This window comes from Neovison vison, chromosome 2, assembly GCF_020171115.1.
Source record: "Neovison vison isolate M4711 chromosome 2, ASM_NN_V1, whole genome shotgun sequence".
Lineage (NCBI taxonomy): Eukaryota > Metazoa > Chordata > Mammalia > Carnivora > Mustelidae > Neogale > Neogale vison.
Window position 1 is genome coordinate 188,562,657 of NC_058092.1, and position 25,342 is coordinate 188,587,998.

A 25,342-nucleotide genomic window follows, 5' to 3' on the forward strand; every position below is an offset into this window, starting at 1 on the left:
TGTATGTATGGGCCCTTGTATGCTTTTCAGTCCTAACGATTAGGGCGACAGATTTTCCTGAGGAAAGTTCCAAAAGCAGACACTAGTCACCCAATTTAAATAAATGAAAGAGAAGTTACTTTTTTTAAAAAATGATAGTGTGAAGGACAGCACCCTCTTTAAAAATGACTTGGGGCAGGGACTGTTCAGATAAATCTGCATCTTTTTTTTTTTTTTTAAAGATTTTATTTATTTATTTATTTGAGAGAGAGAAAGACAGGAAGGATAAGAGGGAGAAGCAGACTCCTTGCTGAGCAGGGAGCCCCATTCGGGACTCGATCCTGGGGCTCCAGTCCAGGATCATGACCTGAGCTGAAGGCAGTCGCTTAACCAACTGAGCCATCCAGGTGCCCAATCTGCATCTTTTTATGCATGCCCCATTAAACCATATGTATCTTCAGTACAGCTTGTATTTGGCATGAGAAAATTAATTGCTTTTGTTTTCCTAGTTCTGTTGCTTGTAAATATTCTGTTAAGGAATTTTATCAACATGCTGAAAGTAATCCTGAGCTGATATCTTCTTTCTGTCTGTCTATCTTTCTTTCTTTCTTTCTTTTTATTATTTTTATTTCTTTAAGAGTGAGAGAGAGCAAGTGCAAATGGGTGAGGGGAGGGGGCAGAGGGAGAGGGAGAGAAAATCTTAAGCAGGCTCCATGACCTGAGCTGAAATCAGGGGTCAGATGCTTAACTGACTGAGCCACCCTCGAGGGTGTATTTTCTAAGTAGAATACTTACCAGCTTCTATTGATTATTTATATTTTAAAATGCTGACTGTAGATACTGGTGGATTGCTTTTAAATTAATCCCTGATTTACCATGGAATGTATCAGTGAAACATTTATTTGGAAAACAAATAATTTTATGTAGGAAAATGAAATCTTCTTAAAATAACAATAAATGATTTAATGTACCAGTGTTGTTAGTTTGATATTGGAGGACCCAGAATTATGTATGAAGTGTGCATATGACTAATAAAGTCGTTGTGTGTGTGTGTTTGTGTGTGTGTATAGGTGTATATATAGTGACATTACTCATATCTGAGAGATTGCTACTCTTATTGGTGTAAAAATTACTTGGATTTCCTTATTTTACTTTATGTAATTTCACAGCTTATATCATTTTAGGTTTTATTAATGCCTGTTTTGCAAAATAAAATTATTAGAGAAATTATGAAGGAATATGGAATGAAAGAGGTGACCAGAGCTACACTATTTCATGTTTGTGACTTTCATTTCTTTTCAAATGTAGATTTATTCCTAGTGATACAAATGGCTGTTTTCTTTGGCAGGCACTAGAAGCAAGTCTATGTGAAATTATGTAATGTCTGAAAAGTTATATTCATGATTAATTGGCCTATCCGAGAATGTATTTGTGTGGAATAAGGCGATCATGCTTTTTATTTGGCATTGAGTTAAAGCGCCCCCGTTCAGATCAGGTTACTCTACAGGGCTTTTTTGACTGAGAACTGTTATGTTTAACTTGATCTCTAAAAAGCGTAAAATGTAGATTCGAAGCCAAATATGCTGGAATTCATATTGTAACCAGAGTTAGTCTTCAGATAACTTCAAAAGCCAACTCTTTAACTCTGTCATACCAGAGTTAACAAATAGAGCCAGGAGATTTAAAAACAACATTATCATCTCTGTGGCCTCTGAACACACAGCCAGTCTTGATTATTCAAGGGTAGATTATCTGTAATGTCAAATAATAGTTTAAAATTCTTCTTGACCTTGACCCAAAGTGAACAGTTACAGTGAATTGGTCTTTTTATTTATCTAAGCTGGACTACAAGAACTAGAAAATAAGGTATTTAAACAGTTGTCCCCTCCTCAGTGTCAAGTTGAGAAATGATGATGTCCATTACTACACAGTGATGGTGGACTTGATAACCAGAGACCAGGTTCTGCAGTAGTCCTGGAGCATAATGATCTTGGGAAAATTAACTTCATTTTCCACATCTGTAATGTGGAAATAATAGTACCTGCCTTCTGATATTCTAGTGGTTAGTTAAGTGCTTACCCAAATAAGTTCTTAGTGTTCTTAGTGAGTACTCTTCAGATGTTGGCTGCTGCCCATTACTGTTGCTACTACTGCTACTGACTACTGTACCTACCACCGCATGAACTACTACTGTCAGTATCATAATAGCACCCCCTTCAGGGCATTCATTCCAGGGTTTTGCTTTATGGTAAATCCTCATACTGAAGTGGAGAATCCTATCCCAACACTGAGTGTGACTAATTCGGGGGTTACTGTTTAAAAGTATATTACTCGAAGGTGTGGACCACAGGTCAGCAGTATCAGTATCGCCAGGGAGCTTGTTAGAAATGTCTGTGGCCCCATCCCAGAACTGCTGAATCAGAATCTGCATTTTAACAAGATCTAGGTGTTTTGCTTGCATATTAAGGTTTGAGAAGCACTAATCTACATGATTTCTTGTCACCCCTCCTCCCCCACCAAACTGTCTTCAAAATCATCTGAATAATTCAGAGATCATTACCAACAGTGGACAGCCAACGGTACCACATGAGCAAGGCCTTCTCAGTAGACATGTGGCAGGTAATTGGAAAGAGGGAAGAAGGAGAGGAGAAGAACCATGCCTGCGATACTAAATTCTAATTCTGTAGATGGGACTGTGCTCACTGATTGCAGATTGTTCTTTGTTGTGACACTGATGGGAAAGAAGACTGAAATTGTATGGGCTGGTGTCTGTCAAGCTGGCTTTGGAGAGTTTCCTTTTAACTCACAGTATCAACAGTTATTACACACCCCTCCCTCCCTTTCTCACATACACACTCTTATAATCGTACTTTAATTAACTTTTTGGTGTCAGGATGATTCATTGGATGGTAGAGTAGCATTTCATTCACTGTTCTCTGTGTTTGGCTGGTGCTTCCACCTTTGTGTGGTTGTTTCCTCCCATGTAGAAATCGTGAGGATATATACAAGGACACTGAGGAACCATGCATTAGGAATGGTTATGGAGGCACAGTTTTGTTTGTATTATCATATACTAAGGAATAAGGAAAAAATTCTCATTTCTTCCTTAAAGTGTGACCTTTGAATCCACTTTTTATTAGGTGATTTGAAAAACAAGTTTAAGTTAAAACTGACAGGGGAAAATTTGATAAAATATTAGAAATATGCAGTGGCACAACCTCAGGTGGTTAGAAGGGCCCATGTTCTGTGACTCAGCAATCTCATGTCTAGGAATTTATCCTGCAGGTATATTTGCACATGCAAATGCACATATGTACATTTTTGTAGAAGCAGAAAGGTGGTAATAAAAACAGTTTAGTGTAACTCACTTTTGCTTTTCTTTTTGAAGATGCTATATATTTGCATGTGCCAGGCCTATCAATGAATGTTTGGATTTGAATGTCCAGGGATTAAACATAGCTGGGAGACTTCTCTTCCATTCTGTATATCTTTGTACTTTATTTTTGGTAACCGTGTATATATGTAATCTTATTTATTTAGTTACAAGTTTTATTTGAGAGAGAACGAGCACAAGTCAGGGGAGGGGCAGAAGAAGAGGGAAAAGCAGAGAATCTCTCAAGCAGACTCCATGTTGAGCGTGGAGTCATATGTGAGGCTTGATCCCATGACCCTGAAATCAGAACCTGAGCTGAAACCAAGAGCCAGGCACTCAGCCGACGGAGCCACTCAGTGCTGCTCTATGTAATTTTAAAAACAACAAAATAAAAATAACCCTTTCACTGAAGTGATTTAAGCCATATCTTTTTTTTTTTAATTTATTTATTTGACAGAGATCACAAGTAGGCAGAGAGGCGGGGGGGGGGCAGGCTCCCCTCTGAGCAGAGAGCCCGATACGGGGCTCCATCCCAGGGACCCTGGGATCATGACCTGAGCCGAAGGCAGAGGCTTTAACCCACTGAGCCACCTAGGTGCCCCACTTTTTTTTTTTTTTTTAAGTAAACTCCACCCCTGTATATCAGTGTAGGTCTTGTCTCATGACCCCAAGATTCAGAGTTACATGCTTTACCAACTGAGCCAGCCAGGTGCCCCTCAAGCTATGATTTTTAATACTTATGTATTCTTTTTCTTACTTTTAAGGCATGTTCATGTATATAAACTCATTTATGTGTCTGGGCCTTAGACCTACAGTTAAGAGTAGGCAGTGAATGTAAATGGTGAAATCTTTAAAACATTTAACAATCCAGGTGTTAGATAAATTCTTTCAGAAAGTAGGAGGAAACACATCCCAATTCATTTATGAGCTCACCATTACTTTGATACCAAAACTGCCCAAAGACATTGCAAAAAAGGGAAACTGTGGGAAATTATTTTCCATGACATAAACATCAAAATCAAGAAATATTGGCAAATCAACCAGAAATCTATTAAAAGGATAATATATTATAAAATAAATCCAGAATGGGATTTATCCAGAAATGCAAGGTTGGCTTAATACTCTAAAATGAAGACAACATTTGATCATCTTAATAGATAGAGGAAAAGCAGTTGACAAAACTAAAAATGTATTCATCATTTAAAAAAAAACAACAAAAACAAAAAACCTCTCAGCAAACTAGGAATAGAAGGAACTTCATCAGTCTGATACAAATCTTAAAAAAAAAAAAAAAAAAAAAAAGCTAACACCATTAGTACCATTACCATTAGTAATGGTAAAAGACCATCTACTTCCTTCCTAAAGTCAGGAATAAGACAGGTATGCTCCCTTTCATCATTTCTATTCAGCGTTGTACTGGAGTTCCTAGCTAATGCAATAAGGCAGGATAATGAAATGAAAAACATACAGATTGGGAGAAAGAGTAAACACGTCTCTAGTTTCACATCATGATTATTTATATTATAGAAAATACTAAGGAATCTTTTAAGAAAATTATTAAAAGTAGAGTGAATTGAAGTAATGATACAAGGCTAATAAATCCCATTGTATTCTGTATAATAGCAACGAACATTCAGAAATTGAAATAACATTTACAGCAGCATCAAATAGTATGAAAATATATGGGGATAAATTTAGCAAAATATGAACAAAAGGTATACCCTGGAAACTAAAGCATTGTTGAAGGAAGTTAAAGAAAACCTAGGCAAATGGAGAAATACCTATGTTCATGGATTAGAAAACTCAGTAATATTATAAAGTCAGTACTTTCTAAACTGATCAACACAATTCCAGTGGAAATACCAGCAGACTAATTTTCCTAGATTTGACAAGCTGATTTTTAAAATTATATGGCAATGCAAAGAACCTAGAATAGCTAGGTTTTGGAAACAAAAGACCAAAATTGGAGGACTAATTTAGTGGGAAGAAGAAAATTCTCAGAATAAATGATGCTGGAATAATTGTGTGTACATACAGAAAAAAGTGAATCTTGATTCTTACACACTCCACATACAAAAATTAACTAAAAAATGGATCATAGACTTAAAGACTAAAAACCATGAAATCAGAAGGAAATACGGTACAAAGCCCTTGCAACTTTGGAATAGGCGAAGATTTCTTAGGTTGGATCTAAAGATTAAAACTGATAAATGGGACCTCATCAAAATTAAAAACGGATGTTTTTGAAAAGAAATTGTTAGGAAAATGAAGAGACAAACCACCACATGCAAGAAAATAGTCATAATACACATTATTCTATATACACATACATACAAAGGACTTGTATTCAGTATACTTATCTAAGGAACTCTTACATCTCAGTAAGACAACCCAATTTGAAAAATAGGTGTTACAGGGGCACCTGGGTGGCTCAGTGGGTTAAGCCCCTGCCTTCTGCTCGGGTCATGATTTCAGGGTCCTGGGATCAAGCCTGCATTGGGCTTTCTGCTCAGCAGGAGCCTGGTTCCCCTTCTGTCTGTCTGCCTCTCTGCCCACTTGTGATCTCTGTCTCTCTGTCAAATAAATAAATTTTTTAAAATCTTAAAAAAAAAAGATGTTACAGAGTGTGTTCCTTGGCAGGCAGGTTCTGAGATAAAAGTTTTGTGTATAGGATATTTATTAAGGGATGCCATTTGGATTATCATCTGCATTGGGAGGAAGAGTAACAAAGCTCCATCCGTTTTGAGGAAGGAGAGCAGTGACGCAGTTCAGTGACAGCCTTGGCCAAGTTCATATGTAGCTCGGAGGCTAGATTGGCTCTTCAGGACTGGACAGAATTGGGACAAGAGTTGGGTCAAGTTAAGCGTGCCTTTATATATTTCTTTATCAGTCAGTGATGAGGACTCGTACCATTTGGATGTGGGCCACCCCAGGAGGGAGCATGTCACATGTCCTTAGGTGACATGACTCTTCTGCAGCAGAAGCAATCCTTGAGGGGCATGACAACTGAAAACTGACAGCCTGGAGCCTTCTCACTAGCTGGGACAACAGATTTTTCACTGTAAAGTGGTCTGGCAATAGATTGCAGTAGACATGGTGACAGGCAGAAGAGTCCAAAGGAAACTGCACAAAAGAAGATATATGAATGGCCATTAAGCACATGAAAACATATCTAACATCATTAGCTGTCAAGGATATGCAAATTAAAAGCACAACAGGACATTACTACACACTGCCTAGAATGGGTGGGTAAATTAAAAAGACTGGCAGTGCCAGGTGTGAGTCCTGGGAGTGTAAAATGGTACAGTCACCATGGATGAACTGACGACTTGTTATAACTTTAAACATGCACTTACCATTATGACCCTGCAGTTCCACTTTTTTCTTTTTACCAAAGAAAAATGAAAACATACATACAAAAAGACTTTTACACGAGTGTTCATACTGGCTTTATTCATACAGCTCAAAACTGTAGAGTGCAAATGTCCCTCAGTAGATAAATGGATAAACTAATTTAGAAATACTGATACAGTGAGATACCATGAACTGTTAAGAGGAGTAAACTACTCATATGCAACAGTGTGGATGAATATAAAAAACATGAAGTCACAAAGAGTACACACTGTATGATGTCATACATGAAATTGTAGAACAGCCAAAATAATGTATAGTGTTAAATAGTAGATCTGTAGTTGCCTGGGTCTGTAGAGGGAATGGAACTGCAGAAATGCTTGAGGGAACTTGCTTTTTGTTTTAACTCTGGTATAGTTAACATACAGTGTTCTCTTAGTTTCGGGTGTATAATACAGTGATTCAGCAATACCATATGGTGCTCACTGCTGATTAACGTCTGCTCTAAATCCCCTTCACCTAGCTCACCCTTAAGGGAACTTCTCTGAGGTGATAAAAGGGTTCTGAGTTTCTGTTGTTGTGATAATTATATACATACATGTAGTGACCGATTTTAAAAGGGTACATTTTATTATATATAAATTATACCTTAGTGAAGTTGATTTTTTTAAAAAATAAAATTTAAGAAGAAAACAAATGGGTGTATGTTAATGAGAGATACTGGTTGTTCTTTTAATTTTCTTTTACGGTAATGTTTTCATCTGACTTTGGTATCAGTTATGCTGGGCTAATAAAATTAGTTGAGAATACTTCCTCTTTTTCTATTTTTTGTTTATTTTATTTCTTTTTAATAGATCCTATAAGATTGGTATTGTATTCTTAAATCTTTGAAAGATTTTACCAGCAAAGTTGTCTGGGCCTGAGTTCTTTTCAGGGATTTTGTTTGTTTGTTTTGTTTTGTTTTGTTTTTAAGTTATGAATCATTTTCTTTAATGGATTTAGAGTTACTCAGATGTTCTTTTTTCTCTTGTGTTTTATTAATTTGGTCTATCAATGAATTTGCCTATTTGAGTTGTCTAATTTTTTGGCATAAAGCTCTTCCTGGTATTTCCCATCATTTTAATGTGTTCAAGATTTGTAGTCATTCTCCCTTCTTATGTCTTATTTTGGTAATTAACTTTTTTCCTTTTCTCGATTAACTTACTTACGGGTTTTTGACAAAGATAAGCATCTTCCTGACTTATGACCCAGCTGTTCCACTCCTAGGCATTTACACAAGAGAGATGAAAACACATGTCCACATAAGTATTTATTCAAGAATGTTTATAACAGTTTTATTCATTTTAGCTCTAAGCTGAAAACAACTTGAATGCTGATCATCTATAGAGAGAATAAACAAGTTTTTGTTTATTAGTTAAAATACTTAGCAGTAAAAAGAAATGATTTCTTTTGAAATTTTGAAAACTTTGAAAAAATTTCAAAACGAATTATTGATATATGCAGCAATTGAATGACTATGACAATATAGTGAGTAGAAAGCAGCCCCACAAAAAGAATTTCCATGTTTGGTTCCATTTACATGAAGTTCTAGAACAGATCAAATCAAGAGTAGTGGGTACTTGGGAAGGAGACCGGAAAGGACTTGACTGGGGAGGGGCCAGAGAGAACTTCTGGGTTTATGCAGTGTTCTGTATTTTGTTAGAGATGTGTGTTTACATGAGTATATGCATTTATTCAAAACTTTGAACTGTCCATTCCATTATATATGAAACATACATTAAGTTAGTTGTACAAAAGCATGAAAGACTTAGTGCTACTGAACTTTCCAGTTAAAAATAAAGTGGTACATACTGTGTTATGTATATTTTACGATTTAAAAAATGTAAGAGTGGATATGAAGGTTCAAAATGGGCAAACATTTTAAAAGTATTTATTGTCACCCATAACCACATGCTGTTCTATTTTTTATTTACCATTTATATAATAAAGTAAAAATGTAATTTGGGAAACAGTGAGCAAGTACCAGGTATGAGAAATAATGCTAAATGTATATATTCAGCAAATATTTATCAAACATCTGCAGTGTAGGCTTCGTCCCTATGTGTGCTAATTTAGGTAAACAAACAAGGATCTCCTTCAAAAAGCTCACAGTATACTAAGCTTTGACTTAAAATACACACAGAAAAAAAGATGTCACAAAGCTTTCCTCTACCTACTAAATACCCTTTAGTAGGCTTCATTCTAGGAAATTGAGCTTAAAAATCTTTGCCCCTGGGGGGAAAACATGGGACATCTGGTGTTTCTCTTCCTGGCCTTGCTGTAGCTTGCATTGGCAGGGGGGAGGCGTATGTTGTGTGCGTTTCCCACACAGCTTGCAGTCATGCCGGCGCACCAAAGAGCAGAGATCACCAGTAGTGTCATTTAAGTGCTCGTGGGGTACCTGACCCAAAGCATCAGTAGATCTAGAACCTCCACCACAAAGAAGTTAGGGAAGAGTCCAAGAAAGCAAGGTCAGTAATTACCCTAACAATTCTCTTTTCCTGCTGCTTATGACTACTGTAATTGAAAGGGTCAAAGGTAGTTTGAAAGTGAGGAAAACAAAAGCAGAAAAGTCAAGGGCATGGAAACTCTGTACACCAGATGGTTTATGTGCCCACAGGGCAATTGAGAATTAAGTGTGGTAATGGAATTACACTACTTCTATTCGTTCTGTGACAACAAGCACTTGGAGTACCAATTATATTCTCCTTGGCATAGTTGGATGCTGAGTAAACATTAGTAACTTACTGAATAGTACATAGCATCTTAACTGACATAAATCTCTGAATGCAGAAAATTGTCAGGGTGCTGGTGATGGTAATGATAATATTGAGAAGCTGACTAACATGTGACTTTTCTAGTTAATAGCTACCTATCTATGTCTCCTTTCACCAGTCTACTTCCTTTTTGGATCTAATTACAATAAATTCCGTAGCCTGTGTCTCTGAACAGTCAGTGCAGGTTTCTCTTGGTGGAATTGGTAATGAGAATGGCTGTGATTCACACTGTACCTACATGGGGTATTGGGCACCCCATCTAGATTTAAATGAATGCCTTAGGGCAACCAAGAAAGCCAGTTTTCTTATTCCAGCTGTATGACATTCTGGAAACGGTAAAACTGTGGATACAATGAAAAAGATCAGTGGTTGCCAGGAGTTAGAGGGGAGGAAATGATGAACAGGTGGATGTTTACGGCAGTGAAAATACCCTGTATGATACCATGATGGTAGATACATGTCAGTATAAATTTTTCCAAACCCATAGAATGTCTTAACACCAAGAGAGAACCCTGATGTTGTCTGTGGGCTCAGGTGACTTATGTGTGACGTTCATTGTAGGTTCTTCACTTCTAGCAAAGGTACCGCTCGGGTGTGGGGAAGGGAGGGATGTTCATAATGAGGGAGACCATGTATATGTGGGTCAGGGAGATTGGGGAAATTTCTGTACCTTCTTCTCAGTTTTCCTGTAAACCTAAAACTGCTCTTAAGAAAAAAATAGTTTGGAAAAAAACATCAAGGATTTGTGACACTTGAATATGAATTGATTTTAAATTCCATTTTTCAAAACCTAGAGTAGAGTTTATATTACATTGCTAATATTGTGACATGCTTGCCAAAGAGAATAGTTTGTAAATCCTAAGCAGACTTCCTGTAACCATGTGTTGAATTTCCAGCTGTGTTGAATCAGACTTTGATCCCTCTTAAGAAGATAAATGCAGTATCTGCAGTTTCTAATGGTAGGGGTGGAGGAGGGACGTTCAGATGAAATCTTAGAAGCCAAGTCCCTGTCCAGATAAGAAATTAAAGATGCTGGAGAAGGCAGTTGTTTGACTGGGCTCCCCACCCTCTGCAAATTCGTAGACTTTATCTCCAAAACCAAATAAACAACAACAAAAATGAGATGCTATTGTTAAATGCTGTATGCCAGATTAGATTTGTTTCCTTCCAATAGAATCCCTTTCCTTAATCAGCACTCTTATAAATGGCACACCTGCCTAATTAGAACAAGTTCTAGAGTATATACAGTGGGAGCATTTCAATTAGCTCCACACAATTGATAACTGTTGGGGCTGATGTTCTTAGAAAATCTTTCCTTCTCTCCTTTTCTTATTTCTTTGAGGCCAAGCTTTTAGTGCTTTTGGCTTCTGAATCAGCTTTTGACTGTGGGCATTTCCCAGTATTGGTCATTGATCCTGCTTTTTTGTTTTTAAGTGATTCTTTAAATGAAAAAAAGAAGTGACATTTATGAATATGTATAGAGACACTTTTAAATATTTTTATTTTATTAGATTTAATTTACTTGTCAGTCTTAAAATACAGAGAATGCTCTTCACTGTGACAAGGAGGTAAAATATAGCAGTCCCATTTAAGATCTCCATACATTAGCAATAATAAATCCTTTTGCCCAGAGTAATGCAGAAACTCAGTCCAGAGCCAGTGGGGATAATGTAGTGCTCCCTCACAGAACCAATTACCCACAGAGAAGTATAATGAACAGGGGAAGTGATAGAACAAAAATCTATACGGCGAGTGTAAAATTAGGGTAAAATTGTTGCCTGTGAGAAGTCTTACAGTATCTCCAATTATCTTCTGGAAGAAATTATTTAGGCATCTATTCCGATCAAAATTCATAATAGAATTGCAAGAATAGCCTTAGAATAAAACAAAAAGGTCTGCGACTGTAGAGAAAATGGCAACAGACATGTCACAAACAAGGTTCTCTTGTGCCCCTGAAGGATCTGAAGGGATCTCAGGATGGCCACGAGGGTGAGCCAGTCCCCAAGCCTTCCTGCAGAGGCGTGGCTGTAACTGACCACAGTTACAGCATAGGCTGATGGGAACAAGATAATGCTCTTAAAATCCAAGACAATTTAGAGCATCACAGGAAGTCCGTACTTTCAGAGTTAACTGTATTTCCAAAGACTGTATCTTACAGCAGATTGCCCTAAAGGGAAATGCTGAGTGTGCGTGATCTATATCCTAATTAGGAGTGAGCTTGATCAGTTGAATGAGTGGGTTAAGTGGCAAGAAACAAAACCTAATTCTTTATTAGTGTCAAAAAAAGTGCAAAAAAAAAATAAAAAAGAAAGAAAGAAAAGAAAAACCAGACATTTTTCAGCCTTTGTGGTACTTGTGCTATCAGTTGTGAAGTTTGTAAAGCCCCAAAATTTGTAAAATATTTTTGATAGATTGAACAGATGCCTGCTCTTGTTATAATTTTCTTAATTCTCACTTCAGTGTATTCATCTTCCTTGACTCCTGCTACTATGTTTGTTTTTTTTTTTAATTTTTTTTTGCTACTATGTTTTTTAAACTTACATTCTTTCTTGAGAGGGGGAATAAAGCTTGGGAGGCTCACAGTTAGGAACTAGCCACTGGGCATGGCCCCTGATGTATTTTACACACAACCTGTAGTGACTGTCACTGAGCGAGATAATTTCCTCCCAGCTGATATTTAAATTTTGGTTCTATCTTGTCAGGTTATACCCAGAAAAGGACAATTATTCACAAACGGTCATTTATTATAAATGATTAGAGTAGGAAAAAAGCCTTTAGATTGGACAGTGATGGAAGCCTCCTTGCCATTGATAGTTGCTTAACTTATCCTATTATAGTTATTAAGGACACATATTAAAGAACAGTAGTCTTTGGGACCTTGTTGAACCAGAGAAACCACTTCCTAACCTGAAAGCAGTTTGTTCATTTGTTCATTTATTCCACAACTGCACTTTGAAGCTGGAGCTACAGCAGTGAACGAAGTCTGTGACCTCAGAATGGAGCTTTGATAGTTCAGTGAGTGAAACAAAAGAGATGATATAGAATATGTCAGGCAGTGAGGAATGCTATGCAGAAAAGCACAGCAAGGCCAGGGGGTTCGCTCTGGTGCTGGTGGAATGCAATTTCAGAGAGAAGGGTCAGGGATAAGCCTCTCTGATAAGGTGCTATCTGAATCTGAGCGCCAAAGAGCCAAAGAAAACGAGGGACTAGCGGTGGTAGAGGGCAAGGCAAAGGGCTTGCAGTCAGCAGCCTGGGACCCTCGGTTTTGACAGCTGTCTGACCTTAGGGAGGCGTTTAACTGACCTGTAAACCAGAGACAGAAAAAGCCACGGTGTGTCCATGTTTGTCACTTGTGAGACACTCGAAGAAAGCATTTTGGTAAACAGCAAAGCATGACCTAACCTCGGATTATAGGTAGGAGATGATAAAAGGTACAATTTGAAGAGATGCATACGGACGAGCCTTCAAACCCTTTTCTCTCCAACACGCCCTGGAGTTACCGAATTAAGTTGTCTGAGCTGAAGTGTACAGAACACGCTCCAAAAATGAACTGTTTGATATTTAGGTATAAAGCTTTGTTTACTTTTGTGGTATTTACAGTTTTTATATTTGTTTGCGCTTTTCTTCCTGTGGCATCTTTTTCTTTGACCTTTCCTTTTAGTAAATCAGGCCTCTTGGCTCTCAGCGGACACATTTTCTATCCTGTTCATTTACTCCCTGATTAATTCGTTTAAAAAAACCCCGGAACAACCCTCTAAGATTAATATTTATCATGGGGCACAGAGTCAAAGTCTATTACAGGCTAATTCTGAGCTCCACAACAATTCATTTGTGTTGATGTTTGTTAAGGACTTGAAGTTGTTTGTTGTTTGTTCTTTTTATTTTTATAGCTGACATGAATTTTACAATTATCACAATATTTGAATAGAGCTTTATAGTGTGCAAAGAACTTTCACACACATTTGAGCTTTTGGCAACCACAGAGATAGACAATGCGGACACTATGGTGCCCTTTTCTGAAGAAGGAAAACTGTGACTCAGATCGATATTTAAATCAGGCTTTACAGTGATCCAGGTATGAATACATAAATGAAATATACTGAGTTGCTTTTCACAGTAGGAACTAAAATGGTGTGTTTTTTAAGTAGATTCAAGAGTGTTCTAGATGACTCTTGGAGATGAATCCATAGGGGATAATGGAAAGAGAGGGGTATGTCCTTGTGAGTGGAGATCATGGAGACAAAACCTTTTCTTGTGTCATTGTAAAGAGGATGTGCACCTGGCTCCAATCTAGCATGAACTTTCATTTATTTTTCTCCACTTAATTAGACTGACAAGATTAATAAACATGTGGTTTCCTTCAGGGCAGGAACAAAAGCAACCATAAGCAAATATAAAACTTCTCAAAATGAATTGTCTTGGAATTAAAGAATGTTTTCTCAGAAAACGTTATTTAATTTTGAGATTGAGGGTCCTGAAGACTTAACTATGTCTTCTTAAGTATAATGGAATCAATAAAAAAATTAAAGCAGAGTTGGGAAGAGACAGAGAGATTATCCAACCATGGAACCATTAAAATATGTGATCCGGAAAGGGCCCCCCAGCTTGTGTGAGGTTGCCTTGTCTTCTGTGGCATCCTCACCATCCTGGTCCAGCCTCCCCCATGGTGTTTTCTGATTGTAGGGGGCCTTCTAGAAATCATCCATCCTGTGGAGACTATATGATTCCACTTATATGAGGTACCTAGGATAGTCAAATTCACGGAGACAAAGTAGAAGGGAGCTAGTTTTTAGTGGGAACAGAGTTTTAGTTTGGGTAGATGAAAAGTTCTGGAGATAAATGATGGTACTGGTTGCACAACAATGAATATACTTAATGTCACCGAACTCTGTATACTTTAAAAATGGTTAAAATGGTAAATTTTGTGTTATGTGTATTTTACCACAATTTTAAAAATGAAGCAGGAAAAAACAATCCATTCAATATCTGGACATTTCTGTTATATTAACTCCCTCTAGGATAAGCCTAGAAAAAAACAATCCATTCAATATCTGGACATTTCTGTTATATTAACTCCCTCTAGGATAAGCCCTGTTCAGGTTTTGCACTCTGGAGCCATGAAGAGTATATCTAGCCTTTTTTCCTGGGATGAAGACCTCCAGCTTGTTCCTTCCCAACAGTCTGTTCAAGGCTGACTAGCCCCAGTTCCTTTAATGGGTCATCCTATTTTGTTTTATTTTATACTTTATTTAAATCATTATCAGGGGGCACTTGGGTAGCTTGGTTTAGCACTGGCCTTCGGCTCGGGTCATGATCCTGGGGTCCTGGGATGGAGTCCAGCATCCATCTCCCTGCTGGGAGCCTGCTTCTTTTTCTCCCTCTCCCTGCTGCTTCCCTTGCTTGTGCTCTGTCTCTGCCAAATAAATAAATAAAATCTTAAAAAAAAAAAAAAAGAAAACGGAATCATTATCAGGATAAGGACCATACACTGTGATTGGTAGATTAGCCTTTTAAATCTCTCCTAACCTATTGGTTCTTATTCTGAATCTATCCCTCTCTCTTCCTTGCTTGCTCACTCTGCCTCCCTTTTAATTTATTTGTTGAAGAAAACTGGGTCATATGTCCTCAAGAGTGTTGGTACTTGCACCCCCCCTGCTATACAGATTGACAGTTCCTGTGTCCTCTGTATTGCCTGTGAATCTCTAATTGGATTGAGATACTTTATTTTATAAATGCATGTAATCCAATTATATAATAATCCAGTCCATTCTAGATCTTTTTTTAAGAGTGGAGGGGGTACTGTTTTACACCCCCTTCCCAGTGTTTTGTTGGTAAACTGTACACATGCAGAAAGATTGAAAGAATAATGAAATGAACTCCCATGTAACCTTCATATAGATTTGCCAACCTTTAACATTGTTAATACATGGACAAATACTCAATTCCACCCCCCCAGCATCTTTTGAGCTTAAGTTATAGACATCTTGATACTTTACTGCAAAATATTTCAGCACGTAATTGCCAAGAACAAGGGCATTCTCTCATATGAACTCAGTTTTGTTGACCGAAGAAATTTATGTTCTCTCCGGTTTGTATATTGTCTACTATTTAGTGTGTATTTCCCTAATTATCCAAGTAAAGTTTTTAAAAGATGTATTTATCTATTTATTTGAGAAGAGAGAGTGGGGTGGTGGGGGACGCAGGCAGAGTCTCAGGCCTACTCCACATTGAGCGCCGACCCTGAGATCAGGACTGGAGCGGAAACCCAGTGTTGGGTGCCTAATCCACTGCACCACCCAGGTGCCCCAGGGTAATTTTTTAAAAAAATCTAGAATCCATATAAGAATCACAGACTGGGGGGACACCTGGGTGGCTCAGTCGGTTAAGTGTCTGCCTTCGGCTCAGGTCAAGGTCTCAGGATCCTGGGATCGAGCCCCACATCGGGCTTCCTGCTCAGTGGGGAGTCTGCTTCTCCCTCTCCCACTTCCCCTGCTAGTGTTCCCTCTCTCTCTCTATGTCTCTCTCTATCAAATAAATAAATAAAATCTTAAAAAAAAAAAAAGAATCACAGACTGGGTTTAGTTTTGGGGCCGCTTAAGTTGTCTAAATTGGTTCTGCCCTTTATTGGGTCTTATGTGACATTGGCATTTTTTGAAGAGTCCAGGCCAGTAGTTTTTCAGAATGTCCCTAAATTTGGATTTGCCTGATTGGTTCCTTATGGTTAGATTCTGGGTGAAGAATTCCAGCAAGAACCATGCATAGGCTATGCTGAGTCCTTTAATGCCATACCTGGAAGGCATATAATGTCAGTTTGTCACGTCCTGGTGATAGGTTTGATCACTTGGATAAGGCGGTGTCTCCATTGTAAAGATACCTTATCACCATTGTAACTAATAAATAATCTATAGGACAGTAGTGGTTGCTTTTAAAATAGCTTTAAAAAACATGTGATTGGTCATGGGAGAAATTGGATGGAAAAGATTATGAACACATTAGGAAAGGGTTATTCCCACTGGTGGAAAGATAATTCTAAATGTTTGTTTTTCTGAGAGGAGAGAAGTTGGGGGTGGAGGAGTAAATACTGAAGGCGAGAAATGGACTTTAATGAAAACAGACCTGTGTTTGAGTCCCAGTACCGCAGTTGAACTTGTGGCATCTTTAAAAAGGTTTCCTTCCAAAAAAAAATGGGTATAATAATAAATGTTCCTGGCAGGATTGTTGAGATAATTAAATGAGATCGTATAAAGTGGCTTCTAGCCCAGCAGCTACACTAGGACCATCATTGCTTGGGAGATGAAGAGGAGTCGTTTCCCAAACAGGTTTCAGAGTTTAAACCTATCCATCATGGGTATTAATTTTTGAGATTAGTTTGAAACAGTCATGTTGGTAAGAAAATGTGATCAACAGGTTAGGTGCCTTTGTGAAATTTCAAAGAAAGTAGTTAGGATGTTTGGTTTCATTTGCAGACCTCTTAAATATGATTTGTCCATGGTAGACTTGTGTAGGATTGAATTGCTATTTTTTTGGACCTCTTTCTGACGGCAGTCCATTTTAATCTATTAACAGGGATTATTTTCTGAAACAGTTTATATGAAGCCTGATTGAGCATAGTGAATCATAATAATTTTGTGACCCATTTACATGCATTACTGTAAAAGTTTCATTTCTTACAAGTGACAATTTTTTAAAGTTAATTAGACTCGGCTATACTGAGGTTAGCAAAAAGTGCCTTGAATTATCAATAATTCAGCAGGGCAGACATTTCTGTATAATGCAGTGGTTTTATAGAGTATCTTGAGATAGTTATCCCTAAAATAAATGGTTGTGAGCATACATCCGTGTGGTGGGGTTCACTTGAATGTAGCGTGAAGTGATAGCATCTATGCTTTCTATTATTGGACAGAGTGTGGGACATCAGTCTTTCTGGCCATGAACTACTAGCAACCTTTGTCCTTTGTGTTACCTTTAGTTAAAAACGAAAAATGAGCATGAGTGCTGGCTGATGGCCGTTTCTTTCTTACAGCTAAAAATTCATCGGGGAAAGAAAAATGGGATTGCAGATTTGGATTTGTTTCATTGCATGAATGATATGTGACATTTTGTAAATTATTTATCACCACGAGGATGGCAGCAATGGCTTGCGCATTGTTATATCAAATGAAAGTAGGAATCCCATTAGTACAAGGACTGGGTTTTAGCTAGAATCTATCAAGGGAATGTTGTCACTTTAAAACCAGATTGTTCTTTTAATTGCTATTTAAAGGAACAAAAGTGTTCCCAAGGTACTACAGTTGAGCAGTTGCAAGTAATAACTATGGATCCATAATTATGCAGTGCTGATTATCTGGCATTTAAAAAATTGTGGCTGGAGTCAGTGACCAATTTGTTGTAGCTTGTCTTTTTGGGTTTTTCTAGTACAAAGTGTTTTATACTCGGCTTTTTAACTGGGGCTACAAAACACATTTGCATAGCTACTTCAGAAAGTAAAGCCTGTGCATATTAAAAGAACAAATTAAACTGAAAATAAGGGCAAGATAATGAACACATTGTAGGATGAAATTAACAATCATATTGAACAATTTTGCAAATCCTCAGTCATAAGATGAATTCTGGTTTTTGATGACATGTTTTCACAGTGAACCAAGACATTTGTTGGAATCATTATAACCATTTGAAATAGTATCTTAGAGATGAGGGTTTCTTCTTTTAACTGGCATATGTTTCTTCCATTTATTCAGTTAACATATATCTTGAGTGCCTACTGTGTATAAGGCAATGTATTAACTAGGCATTTGGGATAGAGTAGCTGAACAAATGAGGTTTATTCTATGCTGATGTATATTTTAAAAGTTAGACCTTGCAAAATCTTGTTTTTTAATTTACATTAAAAAAACATGTATGATTATGCTAACTTTTCCTGCCCTGAATTTTTGATTCATGAGATTCAAATACAAATACGTTATAGTTACATTCAGATGGCTAGAGACAACATGTGTGAAGGCTTGGAATATGCAATAAAATTTTAATTTTCATACAGTTTTGGCTGTTCAGAATAAATGTGACCAGATCTTTAGGCAGAGTCAACTATTCATACGAATGGGAATATTAGCATTGCTGGTAGCCATAAATAACGTTGGAGACACTTTATACATTGTTAAAAGCATTTTCCTCAGTGAGAGCTAAAGAGTACTAGAGGGTTGGACAAATGTTCTGTTGTTCCTTTTATTAAAGTGGGAATGTCAGAGATTGAGGGTTTATCTCTTTTGTGTGGCATGGTATGATTTACTTTTGAAGACCTTGGTGCCAGAAAGTCCTTGTTAATGATCTTTTGAGCTTCCCAAGTGATGCTACAGAATTTTAAATTTCTTGCTTAGTTCTGGCTCTTGTTATTATGTCACCTAAAACCTTAACAATATTTTAGGTCAAAATTTTAATACATTAAATAATAGTAATCTGCACTAAAACAGTTGATAACGTTGAGTAAAAACAGTCTGAAATAACAACTAGAGGATATTAATAAATTATAATACTGAATAGATGAGTCCATTTATTATAGGCCTATAAATTAGAGCAATGATTGAGATTTCAAATGAATCTTTTCTTTCTTTCTTTCTTTCTTTCCTTCTTTCTTTCTTTCTTTTCTTTTTTTTGGGGGGAATAATCTCTGTACCCAAAATGGGGCTTGAACTCATGACCTTGACATCAAGAATCACACACTGTTCCAACTGAGCCAGCCGGGTGCCCCCAAGAGGATCTTTAATAATGTTCATTTTAGGAAGGTTATATAATCTATAAATGTCTTAGGTTTCATTGGCTTAATAAGAATTCCTTCTGAATCTTAAATACAGTATTTAGGTAATACTTTAGCATCAAATAATTAAATTAAGAGTTTTTAATCAGAAAGTGTTGATTGGAATACCTTATTCAGCAGATTTTCCATTGTTAAGAAATATGTAAGAAGCTTTGACTTTAATGTTTTGTTGTTAATTTTTAAATGGAAAACTGATAGTATTTTTTCATTTTAATTTTATCATAGCCCCGTGCTGATCCCATTCCGATATGTAGCTTCTGTTTGGGGACTAAAGAATCAAATCGTGAAAAGAAACCAGAAGAACTCCTCTCTTGCGCAGATTGTGGCAGTAGTGGTAAGTTGGTATTGTTTCAAATGCGGGTATACCGTGTCTCCTCTATAACTGTATGTTATTTATAGACCTGTCAAAACTGCATTTGTATTTTAAAGCAATTATTTGGTTATTGCATAGTTTTTAAATTTAAAAAGTAAATGTAGGTGGGGGGGAAAGTGAGGATATTAGCAGTGACAAAGGTATTTTTGTTTATGTAATGCTACATATTAAGCTTTGATTTCATAGCAGCACTGGTAATTCAGTTGGAGTATTTTACATTGCAGATAAATCCAGTGTAGAGATTTCTAGGTTTTCAAGCTGAATACAAGTAGAATCACTTGTTTTCTATAACCCTCAGTCTCCATTTCAGAGGTCCTCGAGTTGGCGTATGTGGTGTTTGAGGTCATGACACCTACTGGTGAAGTGTAGTACAACCCAGCTCTGTGTGGCTCTAAATGAAAGGGACAGTGTTCTGGAAACTTCAGTGGTAGAATCAAGAAATCATCAGGCATGAAAAAGACTCAGATTGCCTAGAATAAGATAGAAAAAGAGTGGTCAAATAGGAGGTGATGTTGAACTCCAGGAATTGCTAGGTGGAGACACTGGATTGACCATTGGCCAAATTGCAGTACTCAGAATGCTATCGAAGTACAGGTACCTCTGCCTTTTCCTCAGTCTAAGATATTAAGACCATGCCTTAAAATGGAAAAAGGAAGTCAGATTGTGCTTACACAAAGAATTTGTCTTACCAAGCCATTCTTCCTTCTTGCTAATCATATGATAGTTGCCTAGGTTTTATATACACATCCAGGTTTTGTTTTTTTAATATTTTTTTATTTGAAAGAGAGAGAGAGACACTATGTGTAGGGGGTGGGGGGCAGGGAGAGAGGAGGACAAGCAGACTCGCTGCTGAGCTGGGAGCCTGGCATGGGGCTCTGTTCCGTGACCCTGAGATCATGACCTGAGCCAAAACTGAGAATCAGATTCTTAAACGTCTAGCCACCCAGGTGCCCCTGTATGTAGTTTTATATATGGTTATATATATGGGTATATATATATATACACATACACACACACTCCCAGCAGATTGAGTGGTGGTGAATTGGATTTCTAAAAAATAATTTCTTAGTGTTAATCTTCAAATGTTCTTCTCTAAGCCTACTGAAACTTTTCCTCCCAAAGTGTTACTTGAACATAGAAAACACAGTATTTCTCTGATGATGGTTATCTTGAAAAACAATAACAAACCTGCAAAATACCATAGCATACTGTTGTTTAGGAAGTCAGTATAGTAGTAGTTAAGAAAAACTCAGCCAGCCATAGCCCAGTTCTTCTACGTTGAACTAGTTCACTATTTTGTGCCTTGATTTCCTCACTAGAAGAATTAGATAATGGTAGCACCTACCTCTTGGATTTTGTGGGAGTTCAATGAGAGAACAGAAGTAAATAGCCTAGCACAGGGTATATGACAACTACGGTAAGTGTGCTATAAATGTCAACCATTGTCATTATTTGGCATGTTTGATATTGTCCTTGATTGCTGCAAGTAATTTCATATCTTATCATCATTTTTGACAGCTGCTTGATGGTTGGATAGAGGAAATGTTTCATTCACTGAAGAATGACAGTGTTGTATAATGATTCTTCTTCCTCCTATAAAGGTTTAACTGGATAAGCTCTATGTGGTTCTGCTGCTTTTAAGACCTGACTGGGAGGGGAGCCTTGGAAATAAGACATTGCAAACTCTGCCTGAGAAATGCATTCTGACAGTCCTTTTGATGGGCTTTACAGATTCATTAAAATTCTTTACCTGCCCATGGTATCATGGATAGTGACAAAAGGGCATGGAAACATTATCTGTATGTTCAGTTTAATAAATTTCAACCCTATGATCTCCCTGTTTCATCCTGGTGAGGTAGTCCCTCACTCATCAGTTCTGACTCTGGAGTTATCTCTTAGGTTTTCTCACGAGGCTCACTCTGAATGAATTATTCTTTTGTTTAACTGCCTGATCACTTTAGTGGTGTGCAATTGCCTGTGGTTTACCCTTTGTGATTTTTAAGGTGGTACTTTAAAAACTACCTTCACTCTCAAATTTTTTTTGAGTACCTATTTGTCTGGTTGCTGGGACAGATTAAAAATGCACTTAAATGTGGGAAGAAAAGTTCCCTTAATATATTTCCTTACCTCTGCTGATACACTTACTTGAGTTGATAAGGAATTTGAGATCGTTATCTGCTAGATCATAACTTCAAGGCCTCCTTCACAAGGTATAAGGTGTAATTCTAAACAGGTACATCTTAGATTTTCTGATGTAATCAATCTCCCTTCGTCTTTCCCAGATTGAAAACCTGCCAAAGGAGAAGTTTGATCCCCTTTGTACTTGGAGGTCACTGAAATTTTTTTCCCCTAAAGTTTCTTATTTTACCAGGGTATGTAGGTGTAATGTTATGTTTTCTCTTTTAACAAATGGAGAAGAATGGACTAAGGATACTGCCTTAGAAGGCTTATATAGCTAGAGTTATTTTGTGAGCCAGTTCTCCCCTCCCACCTCCTTTCAGGTAGAAAAATCCAGAGTCTTTGGAGTCAAGGTGTGGGTCAGGGCCGAAATTCAAGCCCTGGGGCATCATATCCCTTTGCTTAGAATAGAGAATAGCTAAGAGAGTTTCTTTGGACCCCACCATGGAATCTGGCTCAGTGTTGAGGCTCACTCAGTGTTTTCCTTCTATGTGCTATGCCAGTTTGGATCTAGCTACTTTATTTTTTTATTTTGTTTTTTAAAAGATTTTATTTGTTTGGTTGACAGACAGAGATCACAAGTAGTAGGCAGAGAGGCAGGCAGAGAGAGGGGAAGGGAAGCCAGCTCCCTGCTGAGCAGAAAGCCCATTGGGGGGCTAGATCCCAGGACCCTGAGATCATGACCTGAGCCAAAGGCAGAGGCTTTAACCCACTGAGCCACCCAGGCACCCCTGGATCTGGCTACTTTAGTCAAGAAAAACCTGTTGTTTCTACCTCAAGGAGATGCACTGTAGACATTTAGTTCATCTGGTAGATCAGATGAGTAGCCTTTTATATGCTGCTCTTGAAATAGATGTATAAAAATCAAATATAGTTGTTCTTTGGAGAGGTGGGTGTGGGGGTGGGTTGGGATTCTTGTAGTTACAGCGTTCTGTTGTAACACTTGATAATTAGGAGGCAAAAATAATAAAACGGGCTGGCATGGCTCAACAGTACCCTCTAATAATGGTGCAACCCCCTTGTCATGTATGTTCCAGTCCAGTTTCTGTAGTGGGAATTACAGAGTGGATGGTACCCCTAGTTGGCCTTAATGGAAATGGCTACTATCTCACACTCCAAAGAGTCCATTGATTCTAGGATTGAATCAAAACTGTTTGTAATGATCAAAGGACTCCCTAATGAAAAAAGTTTAAGTGAAAGAAATGCCCAAAGCAGTATAAAACTAGAAGAAGGAAATATAGATGGCAGCCCATAAGGAGGATCGTTCTGAAATGTGTTTCCCATATGTGCCTGTTGGTTTGCAGTCGCCTGGGTCTGAAGTACCATTTGTGTGATATCACACTTAAACTCTGCTTAGATTTCATAGATGTGAGTAATAAATGTTTCCTTCTCCTTACATCATAAAGTAAGCCAATTAGAAATGTCTTTATTTTTAAGGTGGCTCAGTGCTGCAAATGGGCAGTATTTTCTTTAACTGTGTTTTTCTTGCTGCAAGTTCCTTTGAAAAAATAATTCAGGTTTGCAGGTAGTAAAAATACGAGGTGAGGTACAGAGTGCATGGAGCCTCAAATATGGTTTTCCAGGTTTCTCTGTGCCGGCTGTATAACTGCGGTTTTTATTTATCTCTAAAATGTGAAGGCTGACGTCTGTACCCAAGCATCCGTGGGACTGTTGTGAGCATACAGTGAGATCACGATAGGAGCATCGTCAGTCACTATAGAACATTACACAGATGGGAAGGATTATTCATTCTAACTGCTAATATGAATGTGGGAATCATCAGATAGTCATATTCAGGTCTTTGGAAATGTTGGGCCTAGGAAGTGATTTTACTTGACTTTCATGGATCAGCCTACTTTGAAATTAACACTGTTATATTCTCTTTGCCTCATTAAGACCAAATTATCTTTAATTAGCTTCACATAAGTATTAGATATTATACCAAATGAAATTTTGTGTCTGCTGCTCAGATTGCTGGGTGGTTAAATCTTACTTACAGATGAGTTGTGTGCATGTGTGTTTTCAAATTAGCAAATCTAAGATAAGTGTACAGTTCAAAATTACAGCATCATTCTAAGTGGATGCTCATTGAAACCGGCGGCGAAGAGAGGCTGCTGTGATGCAGCTGGGAAGGTAAGGAAAACACCCTTGTACAGCAGAAGGAGCAGGCGCCGTGGCACCCAATACCAATCTGCCCTCAGGACCCCTGAAGTCTCCGCTGGGATTGTCTTTATGCTTGTGTCAACCCGCAACAAAACTGGCCCGCCTTCTGCTCCCAGAGTCAGCTAGCTGCTAGGTGCGGTATGCAGATAAATAGGTATATTTAAAAAATCACTTGTTTCTTGGCCACCTCGTGGGTGGTTCAGTTGGTCTGAGCACAGTTCAGTTCTGAAGGCAGTTGTGTCTGCCTTCGGCTCAGGTCATGATCCTGGGGTCCTGGGATCGAGTCCGAGTTGGGCTCCTTGCTCAGCAGCGAGCCTGTTTCTCCCTCTGCCTCCCGCTCGTCCTGCTTGTGCTTGCTCTAGTGCTCTCCCTCTCTCTTTCTCTCTCTCTGACAGATAAGTAAAGAAAAATAATGTAAAAAAAATGAAAATAAAAATACTAGTTTCGGAGCGCCTGGGTGGCTCAGTGGGTTAAATCCTCTGTCTTTGGCTCAGGTCATGATCTGGGGGTCCTGGGGGGTCTGCTCTGCGGTGAGCCTGCTTGCCCCCCACCCCCTGGCTGCCTCTCTGCCTACTTGTGATCTCTCTGTGTGTGTGTGTGTCAAATAAATAAATAAATAATCTTTTTTTTTTTTTTAAATCACGTTTCTTTTTTTCTTTTTCTTTCTTTCTTTCTTTCTTTTTTTTAAAAGATTATTTATTTATTTATTTGACAGAGAGAGAGAGAGAGAGAGATCACAAGTAGGCAGAGAGGAGCTGAGCAGAGAGCCCGATGCGGGACTCGATCCCAGGACCCTGAGATCATGACCTGAGCCGAAGGCAGCGGTTTAACCCACTGAGCCACCCAGGCGCCCAAATCACCAGTTTCTTAAAGTTACTATGAGAAAAATGCCTCAAGACTTGGTTTTTCAGCTTCACCCTGAGTAGATGAGGACTGAATGATTGATTAGGTTGGGAGGGAGACCCTTGACCAGAGAGAAACCTAAAGATGGAATCTGAAGAGGAGTTCGTAGGTTGGAGAAGGAAGGATTGGTGAGCCCCTGATTCCACAAGCCCGCAGCTGGACTGACCAAGTGGAGAAACAGGAAGCAGAAACCTTGTGTCCGGCCTTTTATTCCCTGAAATCATGCGGGTCGGGAATACCTGTGGTGTGTGTGTAGCAAAATCTAGAGGTCACTTTTCAGTCCGTATCAGACTCTAGTGTACATCTTTCTGTTCACACCAGATAGTCTTCAGCCCTGTTTGGTCTGTTGAAAATCTTTTTCCTTAACTGTTCTTTTCCTCTGGCTTCCACGATCC

The 25,342-nt window shown here is 38.1% G+C and overlaps 1 protein-coding gene across 4 annotated transcripts in view; it reads left to right on the forward strand.

The window, feature by feature from the left end:
• KAT6B (lysine acetyltransferase 6B) overlaps positions 1–25,342 on the forward strand; it is a 187,322-nt gene that overhangs the window by 99,233 nt on the left and 62,747 nt on the right. For all 4 annotated transcript variants that reach the window (XM_044239874.1, XM_044239873.1, XM_044239875.1 and 1 more), the window contains exon 4: positions 19,556–19,664. In XM_044239874.1, the coding sequence (XP_044095809.1) occupies positions 19,556–19,664 (109 nt within the window). The remainder of the gene's footprint in view (positions 1–19,555; positions 19,665–25,342) is intronic.